This window comes from Cucurbita moschata, unplaced genomic scaffold (assembly GCF_002738365.1).
Source record: "Cucurbita moschata cultivar Rifu unplaced genomic scaffold, Cmos_1.0 Cmo_Scf00016, whole genome shotgun sequence".
Lineage (NCBI taxonomy): Eukaryota > Viridiplantae > Streptophyta > Magnoliopsida > Cucurbitales > Cucurbitaceae > Cucurbita > Cucurbita moschata.
The window spans coordinates 1,188,211-1,199,182 of NW_019268532.1; the positions used below are offsets into that span (position 1 = coordinate 1,188,211).

At 37.8% G+C, this 10,972-nt stretch overlaps 2 protein-coding genes across 6 annotated transcripts; both read right to left on the minus strand.

The window, feature by feature from the left end:
* Nucleotides 1–394: 394 nt before the first annotated feature.
* Nucleotides 395–6,294, minus strand: LOC111454522 (protein DETOXIFICATION 48-like). 4 transcript variants are annotated; one of them, XM_023096021.1, is made up of 3 exons: nucleotides 6,206–6,294; nucleotides 3,937–4,431; nucleotides 395–2,067 (listed from the first exon to the last, which is right to left on the minus strand). In XM_023096021.1, exon 3 carries the CDS (start codon nucleotides 2,053–2,055, stop codon nucleotides 568–570), a length of 1,488 nt encoding a protein of 495 aa, XP_022951789.1. In that variant the 5' UTR covers nucleotides 2,056–2,067; nucleotides 3,937–4,431; nucleotides 6,206–6,294; the 3' UTR covers nucleotides 395–567. The 4 variants fall into 4 exon arrangements, with proteins under 4 accessions (XP_022951789.1, XP_022951786.1, XP_022951787.1 ...); XM_023096018.1 differs by lacking the exon at nucleotides 6,206–6,294 and adding an exon at nucleotides 5,444–5,511 and having other exon boundaries at nucleotides 2,179–4,431; XM_023096019.1 differs by lacking the exon at nucleotides 6,206–6,294 and adding an exon at nucleotides 5,097–5,243 and having other exon boundaries at nucleotides 2,179–4,431.
* On the minus strand, nucleotides 5,326–10,943 carry LOC111454525 (sucrose transport protein SUC4). 2 transcript variants are annotated; one of them, XM_023096023.1, is made up of 6 exons: nucleotides 10,240–10,943; nucleotides 9,207–9,952; nucleotides 8,894–8,957; nucleotides 8,775–8,818; nucleotides 6,206–6,365; nucleotides 5,326–6,038 (listed from the first exon to the last, which is right to left on the minus strand). In XM_023096023.1, the coding sequence occupies exons 1-5, from the start codon at nucleotides 10,736–10,738 to the stop codon at nucleotides 6,207–6,209; spliced, it is 1,512 nt and encodes a 503-aa protein (XP_022951791.1). In that variant the 5' UTR covers nucleotides 10,739–10,943; the 3' UTR covers nucleotides 5,326–6,038; nucleotide 6,206. The 2 variants fall into 2 exon arrangements, with proteins under 2 accessions (XP_022951791.1, XP_022951792.1); XM_023096024.1 differs by lacking the exons at nucleotides 5,326–6,038; nucleotides 6,206–6,365 and adding an exon at nucleotides 6,373–7,012.
* Nucleotides 10,944–10,972: the final 29 nt, after the last annotated feature.

Sequence of the window (10,972 nt, forward strand, 5' to 3'; positions counted from 1 at the left end):
TGTTTGAAGCTACTGATATACATGAATGGAGTGTAAAGTAATGGAAAAAGATGAGATTTTTCTGGTTTTTTCTGTTAAAAAATAGAGTGAGAGATAGAGGATCTTTTAGAGCAAAAAGTATGCCTTTTTTGGATGTACAAGTTTTTACCTGATTTGGAAACAAAACCACAACAAAACTTGCCCCAAAACAACGCATAGATTCCTTCCCAGATTAAAGCCTCTCAAACAACCGACAACCTACCACCCTCCCCTTTTATATATATATATCCAACGCGATAAAGAAATAAAATTCTAAGTTTCGTAGACAATGTATTCAATAAATCTCCAAACTTTCAACTTGATTAACAAAATAACGATTAAATACGAATTAGAGAGACATATTAAGAACGTCCGATAGTAAATAAACATGATTATAAGTGTATTAAAGCTTTTTTTATAAGAACTAAACAAAGTCAACGACCCAAACTCATAATTTAACCAAGTAGTGATTTCTACACTAAAAACTAGAGATGGGTCGATGAAATAAATTGGGTGGTAAAAATTAGGGGGCAAAAAAAAAAAAAGGCCTTAATGAACAGTAATTTTTGTTGTTGTAGTGGGTAAGAGAAGATCAGTTTCATGATTACTGCACAAAATCTCCTCCAAATTTTCAATCTTTTTTACATTCTGATCATCTTCTGAAGAGCTTGAAAGTGGCAACAATGGCGGATTGCAATTTGAAGAACCAGCCTTTGTAAGCTGCATAGCTCTTTCAGCTTGAGCTATCCAATCCGTTGTAGAAAGAACATAAATCATCATCAAAGCACATGAACCTTGAGCTGCAAGCAACCCAATCCACAGCCCTGCAAATCCCAATTTCACCGCAAACCCCATTATGATCGCTACTGGAAAACCCACCAAATAAAACGACCCCAGATTGATATTAGCTCCGATCGTCGGCCGAGCGGTTCCTCTCAAGACGCCGCAGCCGGTGGTTTGTGGGCAGTTTCCGAGTTCACAGAGCCCGACAATCGGCAATGCCACGGACGTTAGTTCAAGAATTTCAGTGTCGTTGGTGAAAAATCTCCCCCATTTGTGCCTTATTAGAGTGGTGAACACCATCGCCAAGACGCCGAGCACGGCGGCGCAAAGGAGTGAAACAATCATTGATAAACGAGCTTTGGCGGGTCGATTTGCTCCTAATTCATTACCGACTCTTGTGGAAACTCCAAGGCTGAGAGATGATGGAAAAACATAAACTAAAGAAGTGGTTTGAATCAAAATCCCCATTGAAGCAATGGTGGCTTTGGGATTTACGAGAAGCCCACAAAGCATTATCATGAACTCATACCACCACCATTCGAGGCAAACGGAAACACAAGTGGGTATCGCAAGAGAAAGCAGAGGAGCCCATCCATGGAGGCAATCCTGGGTTGGAGAAACCCATGAATCTTTGTAAACTCCAGAGAAGTAAACAAAGGAAACAAGGAAGAAGAAGACGTTGAAATTGAACCAAATCATGGCAATGGCTACACCAGAAATGCCCATTTTGAAATGCACAACGAGGAGGAAATTCAGGGGAATGTGAAGCAGAACAGAGAAAGCAGAGCAATACGTCAATGGCAGAGTAATGCTTTGAGTTCTTAAGTAAATTCGAAGTGGGTGAAGAAGAGAAAGGAAAATGAGGTCAGGGATTGAGAAGAGGATGAAAGTTTGAGCCATGGAAGAGATTTGTTCATCTTGGCCACACCATAACAGGATTCTTCTCATGTTGAGCCACATGAAGGAGATGGGAACAGAGGAAGTAAGGAGAAGAAGAACAGCTCTTTGAAGGGTTATACCAAGGAGTTTCCATTGTTTAGCTCCATAAGCTTGGCCACAAATTGGCTCCATTCCCATGGCCAAACCAGAGAGAACAGAGTAGCCAGTGATATTAGCAAAGCCAATAGAGAGAGAGCCAGCAGCAAGTTCAAGCTCTCCAAGATAGCCAAGAAAAAGCATGGAGATCATAGCTCTTGAGTACAAAAGAAGCCCTGTTATGGCTGTTGGACCTGAAATCTTCCCTATTTCCTTCATTTCCTCCACTGCCTGAAGAATGCAAACACACAAAGTTAGACACTTGAATCAAATAAACACACAAAAAGCAATGATGGGTCGATGAAAAATTGCTTTTTTCCTCATTCTCCAACATTATATTACCTCAGAGACAGTGGGGAATCTATGAAGCTGAGCTAGTTGATCATCAGCAGGCTTGAGAAGATTGTTCTTATTATTAAGATTATGATTATCCAAGCTTTTGTTGGGTGTAGCCATGAAGTTGGCTTTGTAGTTAGGAGTAAGAAACGAGGAATTATTAGGAGAGGATGGTTTTGGATTACACATAGCTACCTTGTTGACAAAGAAGATAGATAGATAGATAGGATGACTCTGTTTTTCTCTCTGTTTTTTCTCTGTTTTCTGAAAATGGAATGCGAGAGTGAATGGGGGAATGGGTATATATACATAAAGGGACTGAGAGCTACAAGTTTCTTTTTTGCTGCCCTCCTCTTAAGGAACTTGTCTCGCAATATCAAGGACAGGGGGAAGGGAATAAAGAATATTTTAAGGGCCGACTGTCCTACTCAAAAAGCATTAGCTTGAAATCAATTTCATAATATATCCCTTAGAAGAAGGGACATATGGGATATGGGGGAGGCGAATGAAGTGAGGATGAATGAAATTTGGTGGCATTTTTTATGAGTTTTTGACGGCCAGAGAATCCCATATTGGAGAATTAATAGATAAAAAAAAGAATGCATGATGAAAAGTGAATGGATAATCTATTTTAACACTCAAACCTCTCTTGTGGTCGAGTTTTGAAAGATGCGTGGAAGGAAGAGATAAAAGAAAGTTATCTTGGGAATGCCAAGTGGATGAGGAGTTCGAGAAGCAAAATTCTTTGAAATGACAGGGAGGAGCATAGCATATATAAACTGATGGTTCATAAAATATGAACAATAAAATTACTGACTGATTGGCTGGCTGGCTTCGATGTTTGAAGGCTAAGGAATGTGTGCATGTCCGATTCTTGCACAACCCATGTGGGAAAATCATACCCATTTCAACCTAAACTCTAATTACAAGAGTATCTCAACAGTGTGCTAGAGAGGAAGCTGGCTCTCAAAAGGTAGATTGTGATATCACACTCTCAAGCTAAACTCTAATTACAAATAGTATTAGAACTAAACACGGAATGGTGTGCTAGTGAGGAAGCTGACTCCCAGAAGGTAGATTGTGATATCACACACCAGTTTGGGAGGAGAACGGAGTGTAGGAACCTCTTCCTAAGAGACAATATCGACTAGCGATGGATTTGAGCTATTACCATTCAGACACACACTTGGTTGATGTTCTTGAGAGATTTTGGAGATAAAAAGGAGGGGGGGAGTGAAGGGATGTTGATTGGGAGAGAATATTTATATAATTGTAATGGTGTGGGGGAGATTGTTTTGAGGCCATGGGAGTGGAATAGGATTGTTGAGATTTTGTGATCCCCTCATGGAGATTTTGTGACAAAATAAACCCCTAATTAAATCATTCCAATCAATAATTACAATGCCATTTCCGACTAACTGATAAAAGTGGGCCACAAACAAACACACAAAAGAAGGGTTTGATCAATTTACAGTCGGTGGAACTCTTAGAGTGTTTCCCCTAACAGCCATGAGAAAGAACAGCAGGATTGGAGACTTGAAATGGGCTAACATCTCTACCCCATTAGCTCATTTGGACATATTATTCCAGGTGGAAAGGAAAATAACTTGGGCTTTCAGCAAAACAAACCAAGGGAGTGAAAGAAGGGTCAAATCAAATCAAATCAGATCAGATCAAATCCATAGATGATGCTTGAAATTCCAAAAATGCAAAAAAAAAAAAAAAAAAAAAAAAAATGAAGAACAGAAAGGATAAAGAACCAACCCCAAGGAACTGTTTGAGATGTTGGTTTGGCTTTAGGTGATGAAATGGAAACAGTATTCTTCATGGGTATGCTGCAACAAGAGAGAGCAGAGGAATGGGCCCACCTGATTGATAGAGTGTTGACAGTGGAATGGCTGTATGAACAAGAGGCAGATGGGAGAAAGGGAACACACAGATTTAGGAGTAGTTCCAATTACAACCATTAAATATGTATCCCTTTTCTCCCTACAGAGATGAGGCTGTCTCTCTAGAGGGGAGAGCAACTGGGGGACTGTGTCCTTAGCTGAGGCACACAGCCCTACCATCATCAACCAGCCTGCAACTTTGGATTGTTCTGCTGCTAGCTGCTGCTGCTGCTGCTGCAGCAGCACAAGGACCAGTTTTTCCTTTGTTTCCTTTGTAGAAGATATTCCATCTCTGAATCTCATAACACAACCCCATGTCAGATCCCATGTGTCTTTGGCTCTATCAGTTGATATCAAACAACAGAACCCTCTAGACAAAAAAAAAAAAAAAAAAAAAAAAAAAAAAAAAAACAAATAAATGTAAGCTTAACAAAAGATCAAAAATAAAATAAAACATAGGTCGGTAAGTACACAACAGATCCAGTCCATCAAATTCCCAATCCCAAACAGGATTGAAGCAAAAGAAGATGACAAGCAGCTAAAAGTATCGTATGTTGATCATGCTCATGCATGAAAGCAAACCAATTGATACCAAGTTGTTCTAATGAACATCATGACAGAATTTTTCTTAGCATCTTAGTGAACAGATTATAATAACTACCAATATACTATAAAAGTTCTTCGAAAACGATATGAAGAAGTTGACAAGACAGAGATTTGACACCAATAAAGATCATACCCTTCCATACACTGGAATAAATTCACCATCGTTCCTCCATACCAAGGTTTTTCACTCTTTTCGAGAGAAATATTGATTCTACCAAAAGATTCTAAAGAACTTAGACCTACCATTTCCTTTCACAATACATGGAGAGAAAATGTAACATCTTTTTTCTTGACACAAAGATGCATGAAAATGTATGAATGTATTCCCACTGTGGTTTCTAAATTCAAGAACTGATTATCCAAAGAATAAAAGAATATTACGCCTCATCAAACAATCATTTCAGTACTAACTGATGCTTCTTATTATACCTTACAGGAAGCACAGCATGAGATGAGAGCATATTATATTTATATAATAGCAAGCTAGATTTGGTTAATGATCAGTGCAATCAAACATGGGGAACTTATTCTAACATGAAGATGCAAGATCAGAGAGAAGCTAAAAAGAGCATATAGTTTTTTTAAAAAATATATATATACACATTGTTCAAGGATGCCATCGATCAAAAATCACTTAAGCTTTTTTAGACAAATTATCTTAATGAAGAAAAGAAATGTCCCTATTAGGGTTTCAATCAGCACAAAGCACTAAATAACTGTTGCCCACCAAGCACATTCCAACATACTCAAACAGAAAATGAATGAGAATCCAATACATTATGATTGAACCACCAACGCACTAAATATTGCCTTAGAAGAAAATGATACTTCATAGGGAATAATTCCCAATCAGCAGCATTATCTTCGTTGGTAAGAAAGTAGTCTTCAGAGTAATTTTGGAATCCACAGCTCAGGCTTCCCCACTTCTAACGAAGAAATTGTCATAAAGCAACATTTCCAGGAGGTGGGACTGATTTTCATAAAAGAAGATTCCTCACTGTTTGTTAATAACTTGTCTCTCTCAGCATTTGGTGACAGCTAATGCTATAATTATCCCTGAACAACCAGTATGTCTGCTTAATCAATATCTTGTTTTTCCTCATCTGTCGCTTACTTATATAAAGCGCCCACCACTGATCACTGTAATATATGTCCATGTCTTAAAAAACACACGAGCGCTCCCCCAAATGTTTGGGTCAGGCCTCATTTCTCTACTGTAATCTGTCAAACAAACTCCCCCAACCCATCACACACCATAAAATGGTTAACTCAGACCTATAGTATGTTACACATGTATTTTGCATCAAAATTTAGATCAATTCTCATGTTGATCATGGATGAGATGCACACCAACCAAGCTTTCCAAATACTCTGACAATCAAGAAAGGAAAAAAACTTTTCAAAAGAGGAAACCCTTGTAAAAACAGTGTTATAATATTTATTTACAGCTATTTACAAACTTGTAGGATAATCTAAACGGTTTTCCATTAAGATGATAGGTTAGATAAAAGAAAAGATAAACGAATATAACTGAATACCTCATGTGAGGGCTCTGGGATTCTGAGCACTAGACCGAGGAAGGGCCAAGATAGCAATGAGTCCACTTGCAAAGGCTGCAAATGCTGCCACAGCAAAAGCTGGAGAATTTCCACCACCAAACAGCTGATCCCATGGTCCACTTCCCAGGGATACCACAACCTATTATCAGAAACACTTAAATTAACAAATAAAATAACTTCACGAAGGTGAGCTCATTTATTACATATATTAGATCAAAGGATAATTTAGTTTAAATTTTGCTTTATACCAGATGATGTGATCCCTCCATTGGAAAAACATCAGGTTGCAAATATAACACCATTTGCAACATTTTCAGGACATAACATGCACTAGAGACTAAATACTGACTTTATTATTTAAGATCAAGCTTCAGTTTGTTATATACATCTATAAATCTATATGATGTAGATATAGACATAGATATAGATATATAATAAAGAAAAAAGAAAAATTAAGTGCAATCCCAAACAAGATTAAGTCTTCAGATTGTCTCATACAATTACTGTCTATCACCAAAGCATCCAGCCCCACCCTGTTCTTCTGATATGAAGCAGACAGCACAATGTATGGGACCAAAAAAATAAATGGCTTTGTGAAACATGTTGCCTTTTAAGTCACAGATGTAGACCCAGACTGTCATATTTGTGACAACTATATCTATTCCTTCCTCAAAATTTAAATAAAATAATAAAAGAAAGAGACACTCAACAAAATACGGAAAAGATGGCAAGTGAGTTCAATTTTGCTATAACACATGAGCTTCAGCCCTAATAGAGAAGAACCCCCTTACGTAAAAAGCAAAGTTAAATGATGTATGTATAAAGAATACATGGCTTCTGGAAATATAGTTTCTGTTGTTGTAAAACAAGAATATAACTGAAATTGAAGTAAAAAATAATAGTAATATCAAGAAACAGATTATGCTTCACTGTTTATGATTAAAATGTTACTACTATGGCCCCTTCAAGTCTATCATATCTTACAGATCAAAATATGTTCCTGACAATATCACCTAAGGCAAGAGCCAAATCTTTCAGCTGGATTGAATCCTAGAGAGAGGTCCACTAGAGATCAAAAAGTTTTGAAGAAACAACAAAACATTATGTCAAATTATTTCATTTCTATTATCATCCATTACATATTGGAAAGTGACATCAGGACTATAGATATGGACAAACTCCAATTCTTTCCTTGTGATCTTCTTCCACATGGAAATATATTTCATCTGGATTCCCTGAAATCTTTTCCCAAGACAAAAAGTAAACTGTCTAACAGGGATATCCACAATTGGATTTTCAAGAGAAGTTTTGTCTTGGTATGTCCCAGAAAAGGTCAGCCCAAATTTGACAATCTTTCTCATTTAATAAAGTCAAATGATTAAAGACGGAGCACACTAACTGTATTGTTCCTTCATTCGTTCAGAGTAAGACCTCTGGTATTTTCCTTCTTGCATACACAAGTTGAGCGGACTCTCTCTTTCTCCCAAGTTCTTACCCCTTCCAATACTAGAGGTTTTCATGCATTTCAACCAAGATTATGATACAGTGGGTATATAGACTAAGTAGTCCCTTTAATGTAGGTTGAGCTTGTGCATAACTTAAAAATAATATGAACCAACACACTTTGAATGTCTGTTATCAGAAAGTGCAGAACTTACAGCATCAAGTTCCTTTTCCAAAAGAGATCTATTACAAAAATATAAAATAAATAAAGTAACCCAGTATAGATAAAATTTGTATAAAAGAAGTTTTCCACAGTTCCTACAATATATGACAATCAACAAAAAAAAAAAAAAAAAAAAAAAAAAAAAAAAAAAAACAGAGTTCAAAGAACACTAAATTCACCATCGAATATTGGATGGTACAAATTTGTGGATTCAAATGCGGTCAAACCCAATCCCAATTATTAAGAATTCATTTAAAGCCAAATTTTCATCGTACTTCAGAGATTACCTCACTATAAACAATGGGGCAACTTAGACAAGCATTCCACAAAAATAGTGACAAACAAAAAACAAAATATTGTCATCAAATAATAGGGAAAATTCAACAGGGAACATCTCCTACCAATAGTTGCAATTAGACAACACCCAAATGTATACAAGATAATAATAATAAAAAAACAAAAAGGTTGTGAACAAAAGAGGTCAATTAACTATATTAAAAATGAAACATTTTGTTTATAGACCTATGGGATGAAAAGATGTTTCACCTCAAGCTCAATAGTAAAAGATTTAAGACTTTTATTCAGCTAAAATCCTGTTTTCTGATTGAACCACCACCCTCAAAGTTTCGGAAACCATAGTTAAGTTTTGTCAACTATCAGCAAATAACTCATCTGAATTGTTACCAAAAATCATTTTCAAATTTTGTTTTGTTTTTAAAAAGAAAGAATCCAAATCAATGCTCTGCCCTAGGCATTCATGTTATATATTTTCTACTGGCATTTAATAGGTTTAGAGAAAAGTATCAAATAACAAAGGTGATATCATTTTACTCTCGCAAAGCAAAAGAAAATTAAGAAAAAGATATGTAGGATTAGTGTCACCTGAGGAATTACTATTGCCAAGTTCAAGACACCCGCAGACAAACCTGCAAGATGCAACAACACAATAAGAAACTCTCTAGTCTTTCATTCAAACAAAGCAACATCTACCCAATCCCCACCTTGACCAAGTTGCAAAGATTCAACACGCGAGGAGATCATGGCATATGGAATGCTGTAAGTAATCTGCAATGAATTATGCCAATAGATCAATACAAGTAATGCATAAAAGGTCCTCCATCGTGCATTATCACAAACTGAAAAAAAAAATTATGTTAACTAAATATTCCAAGTACAATATGATATATACGTGATTTCTTGAACTCTGAATTTTCATCCAATGGTAGTATTATTTGTGCTAAGACAAGAAAGGATGGGATGGAAAGAAGATACAACGTGTGCAACCACATTTTAGACAAGGAAGGAACTGCTTACTGCCAAAGGGACGCCAAGAAGAGCAAAGATAATCAATGCAGCTGATACGATACTATTTGGTGGAAGCTCATGGCCTATATAGCCCATATTGTTTGCCACATAGGTGACAACCAGTATAGAAAGGAAACATAGAGCCATAAAAATATTAGAGACTCCCCATACAAAACCAGCACCCCACTTTCTGCACAGCTTCTCCATAAGTAGTGAAGTTATTCCAAGGACAACAGAGTTAAACATCAGACCAAATGCTCCCATTCTGACTCCAGAACTATAACTCTGTCCTTCATTTGGCTTGCCACCATAAATCTCTCTACCCATCCAATCAGTATCAAATAGAATAAATGGAAACCATGCTACCCATGTCAGGGAAGTGACAAGCAAAATTACCCATATATACCCAGAGAAGTGTCTAAAAGTATGAAACAACTCCCAGAGAAATGCTTCTGAAGCATGACTTGATTGCCCCATACCGTCTTCCACTACCAGGGACGACCTGCCGCTTGAATCTAGAGAAATCTCTTGAGCTGCTGAAACACTCAAATATGTTGTAATTGCAATGAACACGACATCAATCAAGAAAGCTGACTTGAGATTTGCACAATTAACCGAGCATGCAGAGGTAAGAGTAAACGGCAAGATCTTGTACCAGCCACTAAAGGATCCAGTGGCATACCCAAAAATATTACCAATCGCCATAAATAGTGAAAAATAAGCATTTGCCACTCGATTCCTTCGATGATCCTTACCTAGCCAATATTATTTTTGAAAGATGTAAGTACCTTAAGATCCACCACACAACATAAGAGCTTTCATAGATTCAATTCATCGTGCCATATCCACATATTGTAACCATACATCAATTATTACCACACAACATAAGAACTTTCATAGATTCAATTGAACGTGCCATATCCACATATTGTAACTATATATCAATTATTAATTTACTATTACAGAAAAATCTTCTACACATGTAAACGAAATTGTATAATAACAGAGACATCAAATTCAGACGGTATACCAAACAACTTACCGGTAAGATCAGCAAGCAAAGCTCTACAAGGACCCTGCGTTAAGTTGTTAGCGACATCGAGAATCCAAAATCCAAACACAAAGAATCCAATCGCACGAGGCCTAACATCACCTCTGTCACCAATCAACCAACCGAGGTCCGCCGAGTGACCGATAATAAGAACGGCGAGTACAATGGAAAGCGCTCCAGCTACAATGAATGGCCTCCGGCGGCCGTATCGGCTGGTGCAGCGATCGCTCATGTGGCCAACGAGAGGCTGGACAAAGAGGCCAGAAAGCGGTCCGCAGAGCCATATGAGACTTGACCAAGCATGAGGAATACCAAGCTCTTGAACATAAGGAGTAAGAAGAGAGAGCTGCAAAGCCCAACCGAATTGAATTCCACATGCGACAGATGCCACGCGAAGTAACCGCTTGAGCGGAACCCTAGCTCCAAGTTGCGGTTGATTCGCTCGACGAGACGCTGTCCGGTGGCGTTCAGACGACTCGGGCATCACCATTTCCGCGCCCTACCTAGCATGCGTAGCCTCTCTGATACTCTCGCCGCCACTCTCTCGGAATCTCTGTGTGTGCGTGTAAGCGACGCTGCGAATCCTCGAACGACGCAGCAGCCAGCAGTAGGAAAGGTGGCGGTTCCCGTCAGCTTCCGCAAGCTTCATCATCAACCGAAACTGCCCCTACAGTTTTCCAATAAATTACATCCATTGCCAATATTAACAAAAAAAAAAAAAAAA

Coding starts and splice junctions, on each gene's coding strand:
- LOC111454525 (XM_023096023.1), bottom strand. CDS start 10,738: ATGGTGATGCCCGAGTCGTCTGAACGCCACCGGACAGCGTCTCGTCGA. Junction 9,953..10,239: donor TTTGCTTGCTGATCTTACCG/GTAAGTTGTTTG, acceptor AATATTGGCTAG/GTAAGGATCATCGAAGGAAT. Junction 8,958..9,206: donor TTCTTGGCGTCCCTTTGGCA/GTAAGCAGTTCC, acceptor AATTCATTGCAG/ATTACTTACAGCATTCCATA.
- LOC111454522 (XM_023096018.1), bottom strand. CDS start 2,361: ATGTGTAATCCAAAACCATCCTCTCCTAATAATTCCTCGTTTCTTACT. Junction 2,068..2,178: donor GATTCCCCACTGTCTCTGAG/GTAATATAATGT, acceptor TGCATTCTTCAG/GCAGTGGAGGAAATGAAGGA.